The sequence below is a fragment of the Adiantum capillus-veneris genome, chromosome 28 (assembly GCF_014529385.1).
Source record: "Adiantum capillus-veneris isolate H3 chromosome 28, ASM1452938v2, whole genome shotgun sequence".
Classification (NCBI taxonomy): domain Eukaryota; kingdom Viridiplantae; phylum Streptophyta; class Polypodiopsida; order Polypodiales; family Pteridaceae; genus Adiantum; species Adiantum capillus-veneris.
In genome coordinates, this window is record NC_140958.1 from 1572846 (window position 1) to 1599228 (window position 26383).

At 46.4% G+C, this 26383-nt stretch overlaps 1 protein-coding gene across 1 annotated transcript in view; it reads right to left on the bottom strand.

The window, feature by feature from the left end:
• Positions 1–797: 797 nt before the first annotated feature.
• The window catches only part of LOC147419980 (uncharacterized), a 110192-nt gene continuing 84606 nt past the window's right edge, over positions 798–26383 (bottom strand). The window contains exon 4 of the mRNA XM_086504113.1: positions 798–2610. Within this exon, the coding sequence (XP_086360239.1) occupies positions 815–2610 (1796 nt within the window). The 3' untranslated portion in view covers positions 798–814. The remainder of the gene's footprint in view (positions 2611–26383) is intronic.

A 26383-nucleotide genomic window follows, 5' to 3' on the forward strand; every position in this document is an offset into this window, starting at 1 on the left:
TTTAACGTCGTAGGAAACTATCCCAAGAGACCTTATAGATCTAGCCGACGAGGAGAGTTGAACTCAAGACCTTTTATTCAAGAGGGAAATGGCATAACCAATCTACCACACTTGGGTGATAGAAAAGTTATACCATTTTCCTCTTTTTATTAGCGCGCACATCCACACCCGAGAAGAAGAGAGTTTTAACGTCGTAAGAAACTATCCCAAGAGACCTTTTAGAGAGAGAGAGAGAGAGAGAGAGAGAGAGAGAGAGAGATCATAGGGAAGGACACCCATACAACCACAAGATACATCGATGATAAGGTACAATCAATCGGGAAGCTGGTAGAAGCTAAACTGGCTGCGGGAAGCCTACACACGCCCAAAAGCTTTGTCCGCCTCTGGCAGTGTAGCGGAACCGTGTAGTCCAATGCTAGAAACCAAATGATATAACGTATCTGCTGTAAAACCCAGTCTGTAGCAGCTCATAGAAATGATGGGACTGAAAAGCCTTATGTTGTACCTCCAAAATCATCCGCATGCACTCCATCAAGATAGGATGCACACTTCCTCCAGAGCCATACTGTAAGAGAAATGGGAGAAATTCACTTGTCCTACACTACGAAGGTCAAGGTAAGGTACCAAGATAAACTTCTCTCTGATCATACCAACTTTCCCACGGCATTCATTCTCTCTCTCTCTCTCTCTCTCTCTCTCTCTCTCTCACACACACACACACACACCCCCGCACAGAAAACACTTGCGTGCATGCACATTCTCTCACAGCAATCTGTTTCATCGGGGACAAAACACAATTTCAATAACACATCCCTTAAAATTTGTTAAAGTGAATCCGTTTAGAGGCAGAAAGCTGCTGAAGCTGCTCGAGCTTCAGTGCTTCCTCAAATCTTTTTGCATTCTTGAGGCCAAAACAAAGGGCTCGGAATGTCCAATCATCAGGGGAGCACCCAAACTGAGGCATTTCATTGAAACAGTCCAAAGCATCGTCTATCCTGTTGTCTCTTACTAGTGCGCATATGATGGAATTACACACAGCCACAGTCAGGCATGTGCCCAAGACTTTCAATTGGTTGAAAACCTCTATAGCTGTTTGAACTGAGCCCGACCTGCCCAGCCCATCAATCAGACTACTGTAGGTGTATGGATCAGGCCCACAACCTCTAGCTTCCATTTCGTTCATTAGCTTATTTGTAAGCTCTGCCATACCCGCTTTCGCGAACGCATGTATCAAGGTATTGAAGGTTACTGCATTCGGTTCACACCCACTATTCTCCATCTCTTGGAAATATGCATACCCCTCTTCGAGCTTGCCTGCTTTGGCTAACGCACATATCAGAGAACTATAAGCAACTACATTGGGCGTAAAACCCCGTTCCTTCATTTCGCCAAAGTACTGTACAGCCTCATCCACATACCCTGACCTACCCATTGCAGTGACGAGGCATGTGTAAGTGACCATATCCACCACGCCAGGTTTTCCTTTGATCTTTTCGAACAAAGATTTCGCTGCAGACAGCTTGTTTGCCTTTCCCAGACTGTGAACAAGAATTGAGAATGTGTATGAATCAGGGTAAACTCCTTCCTCCGCCATCTGCTCTACAATGTAACTTGCCGCATCTATATGTCCTGACCTTCCAAGAGCTTTGAAGAGTGTGTTGTAAGTGACCAAGTTTGGCTTGATTCCAAAATTCTTCATGTCTGTCCACACTTCGTAGGCCTCATCAATCAAGTTGGCCTTTCCCAGTAGATTAATCAGCGTACTAAAAGTTATCACACTCGGATCAATCTTTCTCTTCTTCATGGTATCATACAACCTAAGAGCCTCTGGAAGGTTGCCACTTTTACCTACCATGTCAATAAGAGTGTTGTAAGTGATCACATTCGGCTGCACTTCCTTTTCCTCCATTTCCTTGAAAAGATTCATTGCATCAGTAAATCTGCCTTCCAATGAGTACCCTTTCAAAACAGAATTAAAAAGACTTGGTCTTAAAGCGCCGGATTGCAGAATGAGCTCCTGTAATAATGCGTAAGCAACATCGACCTCACCACTTTGGGACCACGCAAAAACCAAATCATCCAAAATGGTAGCATCTGGGACCCTATTCTTAGCCTTCAGCTCTACGTAAAGTTCATATGCCGCCTTTGCGTGCCCTGATCTGACAAGGTTTTGCACTAAAAATTTGAAGACAACCATACGAGAACCCACACCATGCTTTCTTGCTTGTTGAAGTAAGTCACTTGCCTCTTTGATATGACCTGCTCTACTAAGGCTAATAATCAAGGCAGCATAGATTGTCTTTTTATAGAAACCACCCATTCCTTTCAATTGTATGAATATGTGGAAGGCATCCTCCAATAACCCTAACCTGGCTAGTCCACTCACAAGTTCAATAAGTGCTGGCAAGGTTGCTACTTCATCTTTTGCTTTCATACTTTTGTACGCCCTATAAGCTTGCTCGACTTTGCCTTGTTGACAATAGGAGCTGATGAGAGTACTTTGTCGCAATACCTCTTTTGATATGCCCTCTAAGATCATACCCTCCTCACCGTTTCCTTGTGACTTCGATGGATCCTTTCTTTTGCCTTTTGTATGGTCCCCTGACGTACCTGAAGCATAAAAGATGAATGCCATTAACTTCCAAGGAAAGCACATAATATGCATGTTCCACCAGGGACAAAAACAAGAGCATGAATGTCTTTACCCATCCTAAACAAATTACCTTCAAACTCACACTCACTCTGATGATCCAATTAACAAGGTTGTTTCCAAGTAGCTTGTTAACTTGATAGGGGGAGATTTTGCAAAGTGAGGCTGATCAATATCTGGTATGCATACAACTTATTTATTACCAGAATGTATCCACATCGGCACATGTAAGCAGAGACTCAAAACTCTTTCTGTGTAAGACAAGTACAAAATTGTGTATAAGTACAAGTTTGTAATAAAGGATTCATGTTTACTCTTCACTAATGTTAGTCCCAGTCCCTCCCCGCCAGATGAGAGCCCAGGACCAGCGTCTCATTGGTATGCATATAGCACCAGACTGAAGTGTATAATCCTATGATCCAAAGAAAAACTCTCTCTGGGAGATGCCTCATACCCGTCTTACTGTAGTGCAGCCATAGAAGACTTCCCTGAGGATAAGAGCCCTGATCCCCAGAAACCAAATATCTAGACCACATTGAGGCTTCTCTTTACGCTGCACACTCAATGCAATAGAGGTGAGCCTTTTTCTTAGCATGGGATTGTGCATCATCGAACGTGCATTAACAAACACAGCATGTCCCTCACAAGAAGCGTCTATGACACCTACACTTTCATGGTGACAATAAATGAGTCCCACCTAGGGTTCATTCTCCCAGGACCTTATAAGCTACATTAGGACCACAAAGCAGCCACTGTCATTCACCCTTTCATAACACAACACTCACTTATGCTTTGGGGGCTAATATTTTGTGCCTTTCAAATGAGCTTCTCGTAATATATCAAATTCTTTGATGATGGAACTAAGAAAGAAAACTGTGAACCTCCTTTCCTAAGATGGGTCAAGTGTGGGGGGTCATATATAACAAGTTTGGAGCGACAAGTTACACATTCTACTGAAGAAGAAAATCCCATATAGAGAGATCTCAATACCTTCGTAATCAGATCTCTCTATGTGTGTGCACGCACGGACGTGCGTGTGAGAGAGAGAAAATGAAATGAAATGAAATGTTATATTAACGTCTTCAAAAGGCCAAAATGACCTATGAGACCAATCTGTTAAAAAATGGTGAATCTAATACCATGTCTGGGTACAAAAGAACTAGAACAAAGATACTACTACTAGAATCGATCCTCATCTGCACTTTGGATGTCGAGAGAGTATGGCACGAATCCTCTGTTGTAGTCTCCGTCGATGCTGTGTAGCCCCTCTCCTCAATCGTGGCCGTCTGGGGAGAGAGAGAGAGAGAGAGAGAGAAAGAAAGAAAGAAAGAAAGAAAGAAAGATTTTTAACGTCTATGTCAGGCCGAAATCGGCCTATGAGACAAATCAAATGTACATGGTGTGTATGTCATCCGTCTATCGGAAAGACAAATGAAACAAAACTGATACAAAACTGAACTGAATGTAGGTAGGGGAGTATCTGAGGAGGGATGGAGCTCTATCTCTAGGGGTGTATGCATGTCTATATGCTCAAGGTAGTACAATCATGAGAATGAGAATGCATCAAGCTATCTAGCTCCATCCTGTACAAATGGGGGGATGTAAGATGTGGTACATGGGCGGGGCTGGTGCCAAGGCTACCCGGATGAAAGCTGTCGGGTCAACCCTCATCTGAGCTACTCGCTCCTCAGTGGCACGGCGCTCCCGGGCTCGGATCTCCTCGATCTGTCGGTGGTGGGAGCTCGCGCCCCTGTAGCCTGTGACTCGTGGTCGTCGTCTAGCTCGGCTCACCTCCGCCTGTGGGAGTGTCACTCCCCTCTGAGTGTCTGGTGAGGGAGGGGCGGCAATCCTCTGAAAGAAGTCTGTGAGCTGCGACTGTCTCCCCTCTGTCTGTGTAGCTGTGCGTGGCTGTAGTAGTGTGTCCCGATGGCTCTGTATCTCTAGTAAGAAGCGTCCGAGCTGTCTCTGATCTCGAGAGTCCATGATCTCTCGGAGAGTGGGCTGTCCTCTAAATAAGGCCTCATACCTGCCTCTGATCTCAGTGTATGCTCTGCATCTACATACAAAGTGCTCCTCACTCTCCACCTCCTCTGTGCAGGCTCTGCAGACTCGCTCCTCCCTGGGAACACCAGTATGTCTCCCGATCTCGATCTCTAACCTGTGTGAAGCCACTCTCAGCTGACCAATCGCCACCCGTGAGCTATGTGGCATATATGTGTCCATATAGCGTGGTCTCTGTATGAACCCCCCAGACAGTATAGTGAGAAACTGGTCTCTGTAATCTGACATCCTCGTCCCCAAGCCAGGTGACTCCCACACTCTCCTGGTGTATAGCTGCCACAGATCCTGTCTCAATACCAAGTTCCTCTCACTGCGAGAGAGGTGAACAGATGGTGAGTGGGGGTCGTACTGGAATGGTGGTAGGCTCTCCATGTCAAGACCGTGTCCCTCAAACCATGCTCTAACCTGTGAGTACCATGCTCTCTCATGCCCACTCTCTGATAGCTGTATAGCTGCCTCAAATGCTCTACGAGTAAGTCTGTCAGGAGGTAGCTCTCTCATCCTCTGGATGAAGCAGACTGTCTGGAATAGTGCCTCTACAACCATAGGTGGTGTGGCGAGCTCGGCTCTAATAATGTCATGTGGCACTGTCTTCTTGCTGCGGAGCAAGCGTGAGATCATACATACCTGTGGCCTCTCAAGCTGTGTCCACTGGTCAGCTGTCAATCCTGGTGCCCATACTGCCGCCGAGTACATCAGGGCCGGGGTGACTAAGGTGTCGAAAAGCCACCCCTTCGTGCGGGGCTCCTGAAAGTGTGCCTGGTGGCATCTCCGCTCTAGCATGGTCAGAGCTGCATATCCTCGGGTGAGCCTGTCAGCAGCAACCTGCCTCATAGTGAAGGGTCCTGGTAGGCTGGTGAATGTGATGCCAAGGTAGACATAGGAGGTGACTACATCAACCTGTCCTCCTGCTGCTGTGAAGGTGGCAGCGCTCCTCACTGCACTGGATGTGTGAAAGATCATGACCTTGGTTTTGCCAAGGTTCACAGTCAACCCCCTGTGTGTGCTGAATTCGTCCAAGGCCTCAAGATGGCGATGCAAGCCCTCGGGTGACTCTGAAATCAACACAATATCATCAGCATATAACATGATGTGGACCGGAGTACCTGCCAAGTCGCTCCCCTCTCCCCCTGCTCGTAGTATGTAGTCGGAGATCTCGTCGATGTAGAGCCCAAAGAGTGTCGGGGAGAGTGGGCATCCTTGCTTAACACCAATGGTGCTAGCAATGGTCTCTGAAAAGCCGCCTGGGCAACGAACTCGACCCGTCACCCTCTCGTAGAGAGTATATGGCCCAAATCATCTCTGTTGGTACCCCAATGCTGTGAAGGCGCTGGAAGAGTCTCTCGCGTGGGACTGTGTCAAAGGCCTTGCGGAAATCCACAAAGCAGCAGTAAAGCCTCTTCTTCCGCGCCTTTGCCCCATCAATGAGGCAGCGCAGAACGAAGATGTGATCAGTGGTGGAGAAAGCTCGTCTGAAACCTGCCTCGCCTGGAGCTCGTAAACCCTCGGTCTCTGCGTAGCAGCTGAGCTGTGCCTCAAGTACTGCTCCATATAGCTTGGCCATCGTGTGGCCAATCATGATAGTCGTGTAGTTCCCTGGGTCCAGGGTGTCGCCAGATTTGTGGATAGGCAGAGAGAGAGAGAGAGAGAGAGAGAGAGAGAGAGAGAGAGAGAGAGAGAGAGAGAGAGAGAGAGAGAGATGTAATATTAACATCTTCAAAAGGCCAAAATGACCTATGAGACCAAAAGGTTACATGTGGTGAATCTAATACCAGGTCTGGGTACAAAAAGTACAAAGGACTGAAAAGAAAATAGTGGGTAGGTCTGGGGTGAAAGCTGATACAAAGGGAATACAAAGGGTGAGCCGATACAATGGAGCTCTCTGATGGTCGAGGCATCATATACATATACATCAGTATACGGGACGGCTCCTATGTCGCGCCAGTATGGTATGGATCCTCTGTCGCAATCTGCGTCAATATCGAGAGGGCCCTCTTATCCGTGGGCGACGGGACCGCCCCAACTCTATCGCCCGATCAAGCAGTATGCCTTTGGTGCCTCTGGTGTTGTTATGCTCTGGGGGCTGCTCTAACTCCTTTGGCTGTGACTGAAAGAAATCTGTAATCTTCCGTTGTCGCTCGATCTCTCATTGTGCCCCTCTTCAAGAGGTCCTCTCTGTGTTTGCAAATCTCCAGTAAGTATAATCCAAGGCATCTCTTATCCTGGTATCTCATGACTCTAGAAAGTGGCCCAAAACCCTCTTTGAATAGACAGTGAAAGCGGTCTCATATCTCATAGTATATTGGGCAGTGACCATAGCAACTACGGTACGGTACGGGACGGGACGTTTAATACGTGGTGTACAATACGCGTATTAGACGTATTTTTGAGAATCAAAAATAAAATACGTCAACTTTTTTTGACATGATACTTTAATAAGAACAAAAGAAGCGGTTCATGGACCTCCTCAATGACTCTTCAATATTAAGCCATAGCATACATAAACAAGCACCATGAAGCTCTAAAACACAATTGATCAATTAGAAAAAGACATACGTTTTGAGCAAAAAAAACGTTGGAATAGAAAACACTATGAGACGTATTGTACGTTTCAATACGGGACGTCATGTATTCTAAATAAAATACGCGTATTTTAGCTGCTATGGCAGTGACATATGTAATGTAGCTCTGTCTCTGACTCTATTTGGCACACCTGACAAATCCTGGACTCAACGGGTACTCCTCTAAATCTACCTGTCTCGATCTCTAGCTGATGTGAGGATGTGAGCACATCGTATCCCGTAGAATAGATGAGTATCCATGTATCCTAGTTTGATCAGAAAACCATCCTCCGTGAGTTAGAGAAGATGCTCTCTATAGAAAGTCATCTTCCTACCTAGCTCATGTGTAGGTTGTATCCATGTCCTCTTCGTATCCAATTGAATCAAGTCCTGTCTGATGAGCCTGGTAATCTCTGTCCTAGTGAGGGGAGGGGAATAGAGGGTGCATCCAGAGAGTACTGAAATGGGGGTAGCCGGTCCATACTAAAGCCATGTAACTGAAACCAAGATGCCATCTCTGCATACCAACATGATCTATCTCCCTGCAATGCCAGTTGTCGCGAAGACTCTAGTGCTAATCGAGCATATCTATCTCTAGGAAGAGCCCAAATGCTATGCATAAATGAAACTGATCGAGTGAGTGCCTCCACTACCAATGGAGGAGCAGCGAGCTCCACTCTAACAATGTAATGTGGTACTGAGGCCTTGGCCCTAATCATCCGAGAAATCATAGACACCAAGGGCTTCTCCATCCATCAGTACTGCCAGCTCTGCTATGATGATCAACTGAGGGGCCCCATATCTCCGTTGTGTACAGCATGGCCAAAGTAACCAAAGTGTCAAAGAGCCAAAGCTTTGTCTGAGGTTCTTGGAATTGAACCTGCGAACATATCCTCTCAAGTCTTCCCAATGTTGCATAAGCTCTGGTCAATCGCGTATCTGTTGCACGCCTCAGGGAAACTACTGGACCACTGGAAACCGCCCCAAGATAAGAGTATGTATCTGCATACTCCACAATCTCTCGACCATATGTAAAAGTGGGGGCGGACCTCCTTACCCACTGCGCCGTGGTGTTCACACCATTACCTTGGTTTTACCAAGGTTCACAGACAATCCACTGTCCTGTGCAAATACATCCAATGCATCCAAATGACGTTGCATCCCTTCTAGAGAATCAGAGATCAGCACAATATCGTCAGCATATAATAGCAACGGAATTCATGTCCCTGCAAGCTGAGCACCTCTATCACCCTCTGTATGTACATAATCTGAAAACTTATCTACATATATCCCAAAGAGAGTCAGAGATAGGGGACAACCCTGCTTCACCCCAATGGTGGAGTGAACCATATCGGACGTGCCCTGAGTAGTGCGTACCTGTCCTACCACTGTCTTGTATAAAGCTAAGATCCCCGAGATCAGCTCTGTGGACACCGCCATGTCTTACAATCTGCGTATGAGTTTGGCTCGTGGCACTGTATCAAAGGCTTTGCGGAAATCCACATAGCTACAATATATCCTCCTGCCATGGTGTTTACCCTCCTCAATAATGGCTCTAAGTGTCAAAATCTGGACAAGAGAGGAGATGAACCTTGTCTGTCCTGCTGCCCGTATGCCCTCTCTCTGCCCATCCACTTACCTCATGCTCAAGAATTGATGCATATAGCTTAGCCAGAGTGTGACCAACCATGATGGTTCGGTAATTCCCGGGAAGCATAGGATCTCCCGACTTGAAGATAGGCACAATAGTGGACATACTCCAAGTCTCGGGGAAACCCTCATACATGGCTCTATTAAACATCGTAGCAAGAGGCTCTGCAAGCATACCTCTGGCATGGATAAAGTGCTCTGCTATTAGACCATCATGATCTTGTGCTCTTCCTATCTTCATCTTGTCAATGGCTTTCCTTACCCTCTCAGCAGTAAAGAAACTACATGTTTCTAGGCATGCCTCTGGAGGGTTAGGCAAAGGTGGTTGCCCTGATGCTGTATAGAGAGATGTAGCATCCCCCCATGTCTCTGTGGAAGTGACGGCTGGCGGTGGAGAGAGCTCATTGAAAAGCCTCCATGCCTCACTAGAGTCCTGACTCATAAACAGCTAATACAGATCACGCTCTAATTGAGATAGGTAAGCCCTCTTCTTTCGTCGCACTAGGCGGCGGAAGATAATCCGTGACTGTCTATGTGTAGTAGTACCCATGAGCACCTCTCTCTGTAATCTGATCCTCATCTCTCTACACTCCTCATCATACCAACTGTTCTGAGGCATGCTCCCAGATCATCTGCTTGTAGGCTGGTTGTGGGGATATGCCTCTAATGCTGCATCATGTAGCGTCTCTGTCAGAATCTGGGTGAGCTCATCTAGTGGTCGTCTTGGCTCCTGAGTGCATAGCTGCCTGTATATCTCATCAGTGTACACGTGATCCGTCTCCCTCGTGAAGGTAAACCGAGTATATGTGGAGGCCTCTCCCAATGGAGTTGTGTTGAACTCGAACGATAGAGTGAAAGACAAAATAGCATGATCAACTGCTACCCCAACCGGCCTAGTTCCCACCATGAAATCCTGAAAGGAAGGAATGAGTCCTGGCGGAGCCATAACATAATCCATTGTACTAGCGCCATGTCGATGTGGAAAGCATTAACACCACCAGCTGCTGCAGGGAATCTCTGTAGGCCATTCAAAATGGCCAATCCATGTGCAGTCCCCATATCAATCAAGTATCTGCCATACTCAGTGTGCTCCTCATCCTATGATAATCTAGACAGGCCCATTTTTGTAATATCAAGCTCCCGCATCAACCCCTCTAAGGTATCATAGAATACTGTCTGGTGATGGGCAGTCCTAGCATTGAAATCCCCAAGATAATAATGTCGCCATCTTTGGAAAACTCCCATATATCATCATCTAAAATAGAGAAGGGGGATTGTCCTCTAGGTGATGCATAAACTGACGTACTAGGAGGGAAATAACAAACAACGATGTAGAGATATCTGCCTGTCTCTGCCTTTTAGTCTCACCCACATGTACCTAGCATGCTCATCCCTCCGAGCTATATGTATCAGAGATTGTAGCTCCTCCCTGAATAAGACTGTCACTCCTCCTGAACCTCGTCCTCTGCGCTCTGGTCGAGTCTCCTGTCTACAAGTTGTCTCCCATTTGTATCCGCTCACATGGGGCATGGACTGCCCAGAGGCCTGATGCGTCTCAGAGTAGAAAATGATGTCTCTCCCTGTGAAACTATCCTCAAAGGCCCCTACATCAAGGCGCAAAGATCCATTACAATTCCATGTAGCCACTCTGAGTGAGGTCCCACAAGTCTCGCACCGTCATGCGGGGTGCTTCTCCAGAATAACTACTCGTCCATCCCTGTAGAAGGCCACTTTTCCCTTCTCTCGAGCTGTCATTATCTCGGGCATTACTTCTTTCATATGAGCAAGTTGTGTGAGTGTGAGGTCATCTCCAAGGAATATGCCCGTTTTCTTTAGTGTAGGATGCTTCTTCAAGAAGTCCTTTGCTTCCATGGATGGGAAGCGCATGATTAGAGCTCTTTCTTTTGAAGTCTCCCCATTTCCTTGCGTCTTCTTCCCTACTCTCCATGCCTTTATATGAGTAGCCTCACTACCCATCATGCGGAGAAGTTCCTTGACTTCCCCTTCCACATCATCTAGATCTTTTAGACCGGTTCTGTCTTCATGATTACATCCACCCACGAAGACGTCTTTGCACCATTCTGTTTCTCTTCCTCTTTGATCATCCATACCTGTTCCTTGATGACCTTGATTTCCTCTATCACCGAGGGCTGGAATTCACCTTCCTCTAGTCCATTGCTTGCTCTATCAGCAAGCTCTCGCTCCTCTTCTTTGAGTGCTTGTGAATCCGCCTTAAGTGCTTGAATCTCTACGTGCAGGTCCTCTTTCTCCTTCTTCCATTGCGTGCCTTCGTTGAGCAACATTTGAAGAAGGTTGACCTTCTCCTTCCACCATCCTTCCATCTCTGCTTTCCATTCCTTCATCTCCCTTTCCACTTGTGTATCCGCTTGTTTGTAAGTATGAAGGTCGCCTTCGTACGGGACTTGCAAACTAGTGAAGCGCTCATGACCTCCATCGTAGCGGCCCCTGTTGCGCAGGCCCTCAGTTTTGCTCGTGTTTAGAGAGAGAGAGAGAGAGAGAGAGAGAGAGAGAGAGAGAGAGAGAGAGATCTTTACGTCTATTAGAGGCCGAAGTCGACCTATGAGACAAAATCAAATATACGTGTGTGTGTCCTGTATCTATCAAAAAAGGACAAAAGTACTATAATCACGTCCGACCAGGGATCAGGTGGAAACACAAATAACCGCGATCTACACAACTCGGCAACACCTTAAGCTCTTCAAAACAATTTGAATAATTGAGTGTGTGTGTGTGTGTGTGTGTGTGTGTGTGAGAGAGAGAGAGAGAGAGAGAGAGAGAGAGAGAGAGAGAGAGAGAGAGAGAGAGAGAGAGATGATGATGATGCAATTTACGTCCTCGGGGGGCCCAAATGACCCATGGGACCCAAAATCTCATAAATGAGACTCCCCCCTTCCCATGTGAAGGAGGGGACGTGTCATGATTCTGTGGTGATTTTGTTTGTGAGTGTGGTGTGATGTTCTAGCACTTTGGCAAGATAGATGCCTAGTGCTACTAGAGAGGCATGTGTTCTTGAGAGATGCTCCTCAAATGTAGTACATCCTTGAATAAGTTGGGGAAAGTCGACCCGAATGTGTGCATATGCTGGACATTCAAGGGTTACATGTGCCTCATTTTCCAATGAATTCAAGTTGCATTGAGTGCATCTCCTCATGTTTGCATCAATATTCAGCCATCCTCCCGTTTCACTCTTGAGCATGTGTGATCTTGTCCGCATCAAGGTGATGGCCCGTCTCGCACGGTAGGACATGGGTGTCCTGATATGTATTTGGGTTTCCCCGGTTTTGTACTCTTCCCAGTATCTCGTGTTTATGTGCTTGCAATAGTATTCAAACTTGGACCTGTGCATTGCATTCTTTCATTTGTTGTGAAGGGCCTCAAGTAATTGTAGTTCAAAATTCAGCTCGTGCTCATGCTCAGTACCTTCCTCTACATGCATGTCCACATGTGCTCCCACATTCCATTTAGAGAACCATTTCCTGATGTCCTCAACAAGGCTAGAGGTGAGAAACTTGATTTTGTGGTTCTTTTGCGGCTTACATCCTACCTCCCATGCTATGTGAGGCAAACGGTTATTAGGCATCAACTTCACCTTCAAGAGATATATATGCATTCTTTGCAAAGCAAGCATTTCCAATGGTCTTTGTTTAGTCTCCAATAGCATCACTGAGTATGGTGTTGTGGTTTTTATCCCCATATGTCTACATAAGAACTTTTTCTGAATTTTCTCAATGTCATTCCATGTGCTGGCCGGAATACTTGGTCCCCATACCTCTACCCCATACAATAGCGTTTGGACCACACATGCATTGAAAGCCATGGACTTTATGTCCCACCTTCTAGTGACGCTTTGTTTGCACATGTTTTCAAACTCGTAATACCTTGCTTGTCCTGCCTAAATTCTTGTTTTTGCACATTGCCCCCATCTATGATTCGAGGGTATAATGATGCCCAAGTATTTAAAGCTGTCCACTCCTTGAATCTCTTGCCCATCATACATAAGGGCGGGCTGATCCTTTGATTTGTGTGTACAAGTCGCCATACATTTTGTTTTTGTGACATTCACTGAGAGTCATGTAGCTTCGCAGAAAGCATGTACCGCATCCAAAAGTTTTTGCAAGAGAGACATGCTATGCGCTAAAAGAACCACATCATCAGCATGAATGAGGAGTAGCAAAGTAATGAGAGAGAATCCACCCGAGACATGGAGTAGTAGAGTTCTACTCCCAAATAGTACTGGCCCCAAATTGTGGAGCCCATTTCAATATTTCTTTATATTGCTTCAGCAAGGTACAACTCTATGTGGCTCTGTGCTTCTCCACATGGTAGAATGCAAAAGAGAGAGCCCACAACACTTACTTAAAGACCCATGGCCTCTAAAAGCAGTTTACATGAAATGCAACTCGTCCAAAAGCAAGAGCCCCAAAATCTGGCGCCCAAAAGCTAATAGCACGAATCAAGAAAATCCATACAATCATCCACGTCATCATCCCACACAAACTGAGTGCATGTGTGTTCTGCTTTGTTTTAGGGTTTAGGCCCCTGGGCCAATGTTTGTCGAGTTGCGATTTTTAATCCTAACCTAATTTATCTATTAGGCCACTTGGCTAGTCTTCAGTAAGTTGGTAGATCTTCTTCTTCTTCTTCTTTTGTTAGGTTATAGGCCACTCAGCCGAGATCTGCAAGTTGGCTAGGGTTAGGATCAAGGAGTCTTAAACCCCTTCGTCTTCAGTGGTTGACACGTCAGCAATTTATGACATAGCCCCTTTCTTGAAAGAAGAGGATGATTAGATCTGCAAAATCCATCAACTTAGCTCAAAAATCCGAGGGTCATTCAATGTTTCTCTTTCCATAACAATGCAACAGAGATGATTACAAATACAAGTACGTAAAAGAGAAAATTTGTGCGCGGCATAGAGGATTCTGGCTCTGACAAAGAGATTGGAATGGACCACCTTTCTAGGAAGAGAGAGTCTGTGACTCAGCCAAACAAAAGCGGTGATCAGATGCGCCTATGACCTCGATGTAGAAACCCTAACTCTATCTCCAAGGGGTGCGAGTGCAAATCTATATGCTTAGGGAAGTGCATCAAGCTAACTAGCTCCATCCTATGTCAAACTGGGGGTGTCACATGGGTGGGTGTGATCGCGGCTAGGTCTATCTAGTATCAGCATCTGAGCAAATCTCTCTTGGGCTGCCTGCTGGTAGCGAACCTAGATCTCCTAGATTTGTATGCGATGGAGTCTCGAAGCTCTATCTCCTGGAGCTTAGGGGCGTCTCCTAGCTTTGACCGTCTTAGCCTGCTGTAGGGTGACCCCTCTCCGTATCAATGTGACGGGCGGCGGTAGGGTTGTGGTTCTTTGGCAGAAGTCAGTAAGATGTGATTGTTCGCCACCCTCTAGTGCCACTACAGTTGCCAGCAATGTATTTATGTCTATGTATCTACACTAGAAAATAGGCAAACTGGCGTAGGGTGGGCTGTCCTATGAATAGAGCCTTATATCTGTCTCTCATGTTGTAAAATCTTGATGTGTAAACCTCCTGGAAAAGCTCACCTGAGAACTCTCTCCGACATAGGAGCACTTACAAAAGAGTGTCTTCCCAACCATAGGAATCCCTTTTCATAGATTGACCCTAGCTGTTTACACTTGGCCGGACATGACCCCTACGCATGTCGTGTCCGGCTCCCTATGGCCATAAAGGCCTCCTCAAACCCCATGTGAACTCCACCATTAAACTCTACATACACGGTGTGCTCTATGCACCTATCCGTGCATGACATTTGTGCTCCATGGTCCCGATGCTATAGATGATGTGGCATTGTCTCCCTCTACAGAGAAGTTTACGTCCTCATAAACATCCTTGGAACCCTAAGAAGAGAAAACCATGAGGTATAAAACTCTCCTTCATTGAGTTCAACCTATGAACTCATGTATCCTCTTCAAGTGAGTTCTCTCATTGAATACTCCTTGTTACCTTAAGGGTTTACTGTTGTAAACTCCTTATTTCTTTCTTATTTTCATTGTTATGAACTCTTTTCATATCTTGAATGGCAATCTCTAACCCTTTAGGCTCTTTGTGACAAACAATTACCTTTGGCACTATAGTGAAGAAAGCAAGAAAGCATACAGATGTTCAAAGAAAGCATACAGATAATATTTAGATTGGTATACTCTTGTTCAAGGCATCTATCATAGATATCTACTTCCAATGTAAGGTGCAGCGGAAGTGAATGTTGAACTTTAGTCAAGATGAGTGCTCCGAACTTTGCTCAAGGGTTCCTTTTACTTACGGAAGGGAGAGCCTTCCGTTCCTTTAGTGAGAGAGTGCAATGATCACAAACAAAGTGAATGACACTATGAATGAAGGTGCTGAGACTGAGAGAGAGAGAGAGATAGATAGATAGATAGATAGATAGTTCTATTATCGTCCTGGGAGGTCAAATATGACCTATGGGACCAAATGAACATGTCACGTGGTGTGAGTGGAGTTCATAAGTGACTCTCGATGCTCAAAAATGGCTGAAATGAACGTCGCAATAGAGAGTCCACATCGTGGTTGGGAGAGGAAGGTATGTAACTGGACAAAAACTCCTTAGGAGAGAGAGAGAGAGAGAGAGAGAGAGAGAGAAGAATATGACACCAGACGGTTCTCAAACCCTCCTCCAAGGGTCCCCCCTCTCTGTGGCGAGAGAGGTCTATGCTATTGATTGCACAAATCTGGTACAATGGTCTAGATGAAATGGACTTGCCAACGATGTCAACGACAATGATGACAACGACGAGGGCGGGCTGAAATCTGAAAACGCTAGGGCTGAACTGCTGCAATCTGCTAACTGCTGACTCTCTGTTGAATACTGATACTGTGTCGCCGAGGACGACAGCGACGATGCACTGAAAATGCAGATGCTGAAATCTACGGACAGCGGGCTGAATATGAGAACGCTAGGTGAGATTTGTTGTCACGTGCACATATAACCCTATGTGTACGTGGACAAGCTACCTTATAACAAGGGTTCAGTTAGCTTAGCTTAGGAAGTGTTATGGCACTTTTGTGAGTCCTTCGTAGACCGTGCATGTCCAGGCACTTAGAGTAGATGCATATCCTCTGGTTGCACACAGCATGATCATCAGAAATACCATCAGAATCCATTAGGAGTATTTTACAGTGCAGAAAACCTATTTTTCCTATTTTAGCCATTTTTCACTTATTATTAATAAGTGACTTTGTTGGGAAACTGGGTAGGGCAAATTGGCTAAGGATATATATAAGAAAACCTAGCACTAGCACTTTCAGACAGAAGAGGCAGCAGGGACCAAGTGTTCGACAGTGCACCTTCTCGGCAGGCAACCTAGCGTTTTCAGCCACCAAAGACTAGCCAACGTTTTCAGCATTTGCAGATCAGCCCAGCGTTTTGCAGCTGCAGATGATGCTTGGCGACAACACATCACAGCAAACTCCCTAACGTTTTTGCATCAAAGAGCAGATTAACCCAGCGTTTTTGCAATTGCAGACTACCTCTAGCGTTTGCAGATTCCCGGCGATAGAACCCATGATTACATCAACGTTTTCAGTTTTCAGCATTTAGATTCTGTACTGCAACCCCCAAACCTCGCACATCTCACCTTTTGGCAGCAGATCTTCGTCACACGATCAGATCAGCCAATGTTTGCAAATTCAGCCCGCTGCTATTCGCAGATTTCAGCATCTGCGTTTTCAGTGCATCGTCATCATCGCTGTCGTCATCGACATAGAGTTAGAATTCAGCAGATACAAGATTTACAGATTTAAGCCCTTAGTGTTTTCAGTTTTCAGCCTGTCTCGTCGTCGTCCTCATTGTCATCGACATCGTCGGTAAGTCCATTGCATTGTAGAGATTTATGCAATCAATAGTAGACCGCTCTCGCCATAGAGAGTAGGGCCTTTGGAGGAGGGTTTGGCAACATTCTGGTGTCGTATTCTTCTCTCTCTATCTCTCAGTCTCAGCAGCTTCATTCACAGTGTTTACCACTTTGTTTGTAATCATTTGCACTCTCTCACTTAAGGAATGGAAGGCTCTCCCTTCCGTTAATTAAAGGAACCCTTGAGCACAGTTCGGAGCACTCATCTTGACCAAAGTTAAACATTCACATCCGTTGCACCTTACATCTGCGAGGCTAGGGGCTGATCTGCTGTGTCTAAGACTCTAAGTGCTGAAAACTGAAAACGCTGATGCTAGGGGCTGATCTGTCGCCAGAAACTGCAAGATGCAAAAACACTAGGCCTAATCTGGGATCTACAGCTGCCAAGTGCTGGAATTTGGAAACGCTCGTTGACTTGGGAAGTCCAAAAACGCCAAGCTTGTCTTGTGGCTGAAAACGCTAAGTCTCCTGCCGGTCTTGCTGAGAAGGTGCACTACAAGTCACTGGAACTTCTGCTACCTCTTCTGCCAGAAAATCCTAGCGCTAGGTTTTGTTTATAGACACTTAGCAAATTTGCCCTACCCAGTTTTTCAACAAAAGTCACTTATTAAATAATAAGTGAAAAATGGATAAATTGGGAAAATGGGTTCTGTGCACTGAAAAATGCTCATGATGGGTACTGACACTCATGCTGATTTCCTAAGTTGACCTCAACCCTAGACCTGAAGTAGCTTGTTCACATGCACATAGGGTTAGATGTGCACATGCCATCCCCTCCTTTTCAAAGTGAGGTACCCAGCTATATGGCGTCGAGGCAGTGCGCCAATAACTCTTGGAATCCTGAGAAGGACTCTTCGCCGGCCCACTCTGATGCGAGGGTCCTGCGATACTTGAACTTTATGAAGGTCTGCAATGCTTGCTTCTTTGGGCGGTGCCGAAAGTGACACAAAGTGATATGTGGTTGCTTCAATGCTCCAACCTTGGCTATGGTCGTAGGTCCACCTTCATCAAGAATCTCCCAGAAGGAAAATTCCTAAAACCACTTCCAACACAAATTCCATGTAGAGTGATTGGAAAAATACTATGCTTTCGAAATGATTGTGCATCAGTGGCAAGGTTGTATGTACATCAAGGTGAAAACTGAGAAGAATGATGAATAAACGACCGTGGAGAGGAATAATGCCACATGATCGTGCCTCCATCCATACTAAAAAGAATTGTAGTACGCGCCCATAGTCGAAGAAACTGATGTCGTCTCCTCTCTGCTGCCCTAGAGAGGCCTACTGAAGAATCCCATTGGCTGTGCAAGGTATGCAAAAGCTCAAACCAAACTGCAGCCAAAGTAGTGGTCACATGGGAAGGACGACCACCTAGATCCTGAGTACAGCAAGCCTTCCATATAATCCACAATACTATGCTGCATATCGTAGCAAATAGAATATCATGAGGCTGTATGTCAAACTCATGTACTAAAGCAGGCACCATGTCCAGTGTGCCCCGTCTGTATCCATAGTAGCTATGGTACGGGACTGGACGTTTAATACGCGGTGTACAATACGCGTACTAGACGTATTTTTGAGAATCGAAAATAAAATACGTCAACTTTTTTCGATATGATACTTTAATAAGAACAAATGAAGCGGTTCATGGACCTCCTCAATGACTCTTCAATATTAAGCCATAGCATACATAAACAAGCACCATGAAGCTCTAAAACACAATTGATCATTTAGAAAAAGACATACGTTTTGAGTAAAAAAACGTTAGAATAGAAAACGTTATGAGACGTATTGTATGTTTCAATAAGGGACGTCGTGTATTCTAAATAAAATACGCGTATTTTAGCTGCTGTGTCTGTATCCCAAGGCTGTCAACAAAAATACTGGATCGGTGGAAGATCCCTCATACATGGTATGTGAGCCCGGATGTCGCAAAAGCTAGGTGACGGCCCCCCACGTCACAAAACCCTCCTGAATCCCAAGTCTACAAAAAAGGTAGCAAACAGCACGCCATACATAATGCGCATGTGGGCAGATCCAGAAACAATAGTGAAGCCATCATCCCATATGGCCCAATCAATATGAATCTACTCCCCTAACTAACGTCCTTCACGATCACGAGGGCGGTCTTCGGTGAATCTTACCTTGACGTACAGTCAACCAAATCCGTAAAAGTAATCTCATAAAAGGAGATAACGGAGTATAATCCATAGGAGCATTAGTGAAGATGAAACGAATAGTCGTGTGCCAAGGCCCCTCTGCAACTAATGATCCAGAAAGTGGCACTGCACGGGACAAAGCATGATACAAAAATTGTTTACAAGGCTCGGCCCAGCCTCTAACTGTCACGTGACACATCCAACCCTATGTGTCAGTGGACAAGCTACAGCATGATCAGGGTTCAGTACAATCAAGTCAGTCTAGAATAGGACGTGATCTGGCACTTTTGTGAGTCTATTCGAAGACCGTGCATGTCCAAACACTTAGATTAGATGCATATCATCTGGTTGCACACAGAATGACCATCAGATTCCAGTCAGATCCCATCAATTGCATTTTTACAATGCATAGGCCTATTTTCCCTATTTTTGACATTTTTCACTTATTATATTTAAGTGACTTTTGTTGGAAAGTAGGTAGGGCAATTTTGCTAAGTTAATATATAAGCAAACTAGAGCGAGCACTTTTTGGCAAAAGAGGCAACAGGAGCACCTGCTCAACAGGCAACTTCTCAGCAAGACCGACCCCCACGACAACTCTAGCGTTTTCTCTCAACAGAAGGCCTAGCGTTTTTGCACTTGCAAATTCCCGGCGACAATAGACAGCAGATCAGCCCTAGCGTTAGCAGATTTCCCCGCAAGGTCAGTTTTCAGCCCTAGCGTTTTTGGTTTGCAGATCAACCTCAGCGTTTTTGCAGATCTTCGCGACAGAATCAGCCCATAGACCAGCGTTTTCATATTTCAGCAGTCAGACATCACAGAAGAAGTCCCGAACCTCACAGATCTCACCTTCCCGCAGCAGATCCTCGCCGCACGGTCAGATTCCACAAGGTTTACAGATTCAGCCCAGAAAACGCAGATGCTTTCAGCGCTCGTCGTCGCATTGTCGCCATCGACATCGTCATCGACATAGAGTCAAAATTCAGCAGATAGAGATTTGCAGATTTCACCCTTAGCATTTTCAGTTTTCAGCCCATCTCGTCGTCGACATCGTCGGCAAGTCCAAGCATTGTAGAGATTTGTGCAATCATAAGTGGACCGCTCTCGCCATAGAGAGTGGGGCCTTCGGAGGAGGGTTTTACAACGTCTCTAGTGTCGTATTCTCTTCTCTCTCTATCTCTCAGTCTCATGCACTTCCATTCACAGTTTCCATTCACTTTGTTTGTGTCCATTGCACTCTCTCATTAAAGGAACGGAAGGCTCTCCCTTTCGTAAGTAAAAGGAACCCCTGAGCACAATTCGGAGCACTCATCTTGAGCAAAGTTCAAACATTCATTCCGCTGCACCTTACAATAACTAAAAGTTTGGACAGCCTAGCACCACTCTGCATCTCTAGATCAATGATGCCCAACCCTACCTCTTCGCAAGGCAATATAACGATACGCGAGCTAACTCTCGGACGGGTGTCGTCAATGCCATCCAAACCTCCCCACAAATAGTTGCGCACCAAACGCCCAAGCCAAATCAATACCCCAGAATGCATACTCCACCAAGAAGCGTTATACCAAACAGTTGCCAGGAGAACCTGGTTCACAATCAAGGCTCTGCCCGCAAGAGAGATGCATAGACGACCAATGACAAAGCTTCCTCCTGACTGACTGTAGAACTGGCTCAAATTGCTGTTCCGGTGATACATCAATGCCAACGTGAAAGCCCAAGTAACAACATGACTATCCAGGAGCCAACAAAGTAAACCCATCATGCACACCCCATTGTGGAGCTTCATCAACACCAATTAGAAAACCAAACGATTTATTCCAATTGATAAGAGTTGCGCTCGCAATGCAAAAAACAGTAAGAGCATCCTGCAATCTATCCAACAAATGAGATGCATACTGAGAGCAAACCAAGGTATCATCTGCGTACTCTTGATCCAATAAATCTGGTTCCCCTTGCACTGGCATGTGAAGAAAGTCCAGCGAAGGAGTTCTACCACGCAAGTATAAAGACATAGCCTCTGCAAAGAACAAGAAAAAGTAAGGAGCCAAAGGACATCCCTGTCGCACAGATCTCGAGAGGTGAAACCAGCGACCAATACGACCATTCATAACAACTGCACTATAAGAAAATTTGTATAAGGAAGAAACCCCCGTAATCCACCGTGTAGGAAAACCCATCCTCTGTAGCGTGCCTTCTAGAAAACCCCAATCCACACGATCATAGGCCTTCTCAAAGTCAAGAAGTATAAGAGCCACCGGCTGGCCAAACCGGTGTGCCCACTCCAAAGCCTCATAAAAAGTGAAAATGTTGTCCAGGATGCATCTATCTTGAACAAAGCCAGTCTGTGAAGCATGAATGAGATCACGTATAAATGGTCGCAATCAAGTAGCAATCATACGGGCTAGAATCTTGTACACAGAAGACATGAGAGTAATCGAGCGCCACTGGCGTATATAAGTAGTCCCCACCTTTTGGTATAAGAGATACTAACCCAGATGTAATGGCAAGAGGCCTCTCCCCTGTATCAAAAATATGTTGCAACCATCGCAATAGAGTGTGACAAATCAAATCCCAATGTACCAAAAAAAATTGGCGGATCAATCCATCTTCCCCTGGACAAGAGGCACCATCAATGCCACGCACCGCATCACACATCTCCTGTAGTGAGAATGGAGCTAATAGAATCATGCTCATATCCGCTGTAACTACATATGAGACCAAACCTCCGCTCTGCCCTCTAGGATGGCATGCGTTGTCGGCTCCGCTATAAACAAATACTCATAATAGTCTGAAGCCAAAGTGAGCACTACATCTGGGTCTATATGTAGAGTGTCTTTGAGTATCCCACAATGCCCGTAAAGATGTCCCAAGAGGCCACTCTCCAAAATATGCGAAAAAAAATTTGTTCATCCTATTAGCTTTAGAAACCCAAGAGGATAATGAAGCATGATAGGTGTAGTCAGACTTTTCCACCTAAAGCTGAGTGAGTGTCTCTTTAGTGTCTATCTCTCTATCTCCCAGGAATGCATCCCCTCGATAATCCTCAAGCAAACGTCTATCGCTCACGTCGAAACAAATCTCTACGTCTCGCCTACAACATGTCTACAGACATCAGATGATGCAGCAACGCAAGAAGCAAATTGTTGAGCCGGACCACATGCAGTAGAAACATCTGCAGACCAAATCAACTCTAGCGAGTGGGTCAGCAAAGTACCTTGCAATATAGTATCGGGAACACTCTCTCTCTCTCTCTCTCTCTCTCTCTCTCTCTCTCTCTCTCTCTCTCTCTCTCTCTCTCTCTCTCTCTCTCTCTCTCTCTCTCTCTCTCTCTCTCTCTCTCTCAGCTAGCTCTGTGGCGCACAGGCTCACGCCCTCTTCTCTCTCTATGTCACGCGCTGGTGATGCGCCCAACCCAATGCTCTGTGGCGCCCAACTTTGCGCCCTCTGCTCTCTCTCTTTGTGTCACGCGCAGCTCTGTGTCGCGCAGGCACACAGGAGCAGAACCCCCCCCCCCTCTCTGGCACGCAAAGGGCAGTCGGTGCTGGTGCAAACCAGGGAGCTGAACAACATGAGAAAAAGGGACCTTGAACTGGCAGGGAGCAAGGCACGTAGGGCAGCTCACAGGTGGGCTGAGGCAATTTTAGCTATAGATACAGGCCGAAATGGAAGCAAAACTAAAGAAGCTCGAAAAATCCATGGACAAGGCGATGAAGGATTACAAGAAGACGGTTGATAGTAACATCAACACGATCAATCGGGACCTTCTAGCCCGCATTGCAAAGTTGGAGGTTGACACGGAAGAGTGGAAGAAGGAGAAGCTTGCCATGCAAGCGGAGATGGAACGATGGAGGATCGAGACAGTGGGGATGCAAGAGGAGATCAACCTCCTCAAAGCCAAAGTAGAAAGTATGGAGGAGAAAGAAGATGGAGAGATTATGGAATCGGAGAAGGAAGCTCTAAGAGAAGAAATCACAAAAGCGCTCACCGAAACAATGGAAGAGAAGATAGAGGCCAAGAGAGAAGGATGGGTGGAGGTAATCAAGAAGAAGATAAGGCAGAGGTCAAAGAGGAGGTCAAAGAAGAGACTAAAGAAGAGCGCAAGCTTGAAGGAACACTATTGGTGAATGCCACCATAGAAGAAGAGAAGATGCGGCAAGCTCGGAAACTCAATGTGAGAGTAACCGGGCTCATGGAGACAACCGCCAAAAACGATGGGAAAGAGTTATGCAAAAAGCTTGGATATGTAGATACCCCCGTCCCTTTCGTGAGTGCATGGTGGGTAGGGAGAGACCCTACCAAGAGAGCGCTCATGTTACAATTCACTAACCTAGAAGCAAAAATGGCCTTTATGAAAAAAAGAGTGGCGCTCAAGGCATTGGAGGGAGACCCTATCTATCTAGATGATGACCTCACCATACTTCAAGTGAAACATAGACAAAAATGCATGCCTAAGATAAAAGAATTGAGGAAAGAGGGGAAGAAGGTATTCTACCGAGATGGGCGGATCTTTGTGGACGGAAAACCCCTCGCATAGCGGTTCATGATGATAAAGGATGTGCCTAGAGAGCTACACATCGCAGTTTGGAACTGTGACGGGGCCATATGGACACACCCAAGACGGCTAGAGGAGGTGATGAAAAGACATGACATACTGCTACTTACAGAGACACATCAGAGCCCGAAGAGAGGGTTACCTAGAGTGGAAGGGTACCAGTGGGAGTCAGCTTACAGGAAGACCATGCGGCAGAGTACGGCACGAGAATCAGGAGGCATAGCTATGCTTCTTAAGAGTCGGATGCAAGAACGAGTCCAAGTGGTGGCCCGTGACCCCGAGGCGAGGTACACGTGGATTAGGTTACAGTTATCTGAGGCTCGGATGCTCTATATTACGCTATGCTACTTCCCTCCCAGAGGATCAAGATATGCCACACGTAGAGAGGACACTTCTACTATTGCGGAAGAGGAGGAGACCACCTTAGTAGCGGCACCAGTGGGTGACTCCCCATACTCGGTTCTTCTCGGAGGACATCTTACACTACTCCACACAGGTGAGGTGCTCCTGATGAGGGACTTTAATGCCCGGACACAGAGCAGGCAGTGTGAGATATATGACAAGGAGGACCCAGAGCTGATGCTTGCTATGGAGGCAGAGGAGATAGAAGCCATTTGGCTCTCTGCCCACAAAGGACCAGATAGCACCAGATATGGGCACCACTTACTAGAGCTCGACGCCCGACACCATCTGGTTATTTATAACGGGATGCCACTGTGGCCCGGCTCCGGTGCACTAACTTGCTTCCCTTTGGGAGGAGGCGGCAATGTAGTAGATTATGTCTTGGGGTCCAGAGAGACAACACAGGTAGTGACCTCTTTTACCGTCCCACCTTGCCTGATCGGAGCAGACCATACATACCTCTATCTCTAGCGGGACCACCCAGCACATCTCCTCCATCTAGAGGCACACCCCATACCACTGTCTACTTCACAGAGGACCTGGCGGACATTTATTCGCATCATGTCTATGATGGCTTACTCAGATGGATCCCACAACACCCCTGAGTACACTCACTACACAGCTCTCTTCATTGCTACACACGGCAGCCATTAGCAGCTTCCCACATCACACACATACAGGCCACACAGTGAGATCTGGGACTATGCCCCAGAACCGATGGTAGGATGATGAGTACAAGAGGCTCTACGGGCGCTTCCACATACAGCAAGCATTAGGAGCGATCACCCAGAGGGAGGCCAGACGACAGATGCGACATCTTACACGCCGCAAGCGGCGGGTATACGAGGAGGCTCAGTATTGGGATCTATATCATTTATTCATAAGCAGAGATGCAGCCACAGCTTGGCGCAGGATTAGGGAGCCTCGCCCCCCTTCTCCCATAGAGGACCCACAGATATGGCATACTTATACAAAGAGCCTCTACCATGTCCCCCATCAGCCACCGATACCGCAGCCACTAGAGCCTCGCCCCACCACATCGACTTTCTTCATTGCACACATGATAGAGCGAGCTATTTGACGCCTACAGCACGGGAGATCGTCAGATCATACAGGTATACAGAGTGAGCACATTATACATGCAGTCGATACACTTGCTCCTTTTATTGCTTGCTTGTTTAACAAGGCACTCGCAGAGGCTTCCCAACTGAGTGGACCGTGCATACTATAGTCTATAGCACCTATCCACAAAGCTGGGGACATGACGGACCCAAACAACTACAGGACTATTATGATTGGCCACACGTTGGCCAAACTCTATGGTGCCGTGATGGAAGCGGAGTTGAGTACTTATGCAGAGAGAGGGGCTACGCGCTCCTGGCCAGGCCGCCAGCTTTAGACGAGCCTTCTCCACCATCGATCACATTTTCACGTTGCCTTGTCTAATTGACCAGGCAAAAGCACGGAAGAGGAAACTCTATTGCTGCTTTGTGGATTTCAGCAAAGCCTTCGACACAGTCCGCGTGAGTGACTCTTCCAACGACTTCAGTCGTTGGGGATACCAGCTGAGATGACTTGGGGATCTATGCATTGTATTGTATGAGCACGTACTGGGGCGAGTACGATGCCCAGGAGGCCTATCTCATACCATTGCTAGCACCCTTGGTGTGAAGCAAGGGTGCCCACTCTCACCTACTCTATTTGGGCTCTACATCGACGAGGTAGCTGATTTTATCATACGGGGAGGAGGCGGTGGGGTTGACATCTCAGGTACACTGGTTCACATTATGCTATATGCTGATGATATCATTTTAGCGTCCGAGTCACAGGAGGGACTTCAGCTACATCTACAGGCCTTAGATGACTTCTGTGCACAGAGGGGGCTAACAGTGAACCTTGGGAAAACTAAGGCTATGATATTTCATACCTCTGGGCAGGTTCGACGATAGACGACTCTCACTCTCACAGGAGGTCAGGTCGAGGTGGTGGACTCCTATGTATACCTGGGGATCACATTTGCTAGCACATCAGGGCGCTTTTCTATGGCCCGCGCAACCAGAGATAGATTGACACGAGGATATGCAGCTTTGGCCATGCTTGAGCGACAGTGCCATCAGGCACACTTTCAAGAGCCCGGCACAAAGGGGTGGCTATTCGATACTCTGGTTACACCAGCATTGATGTATGCAGCGACAGTATGGGCACCCGGACTCTCAGATTACTCTTGGATGCAGATTGACATCAGGCACACTTTCAAGAGCCCGGCACAAAGGGGTGGCTATTCGATACTCTGGTTACACCAGCATTGATGTATGCAGCGGCATTATGGGCACCCGGACTCTCAGATTACTCTTGGATACAGATTGAGAGACCTCAAGTTTTGATGCTCTCACAGGTGATCCGTAGCAAGCCTTCTGTACCACATGACAT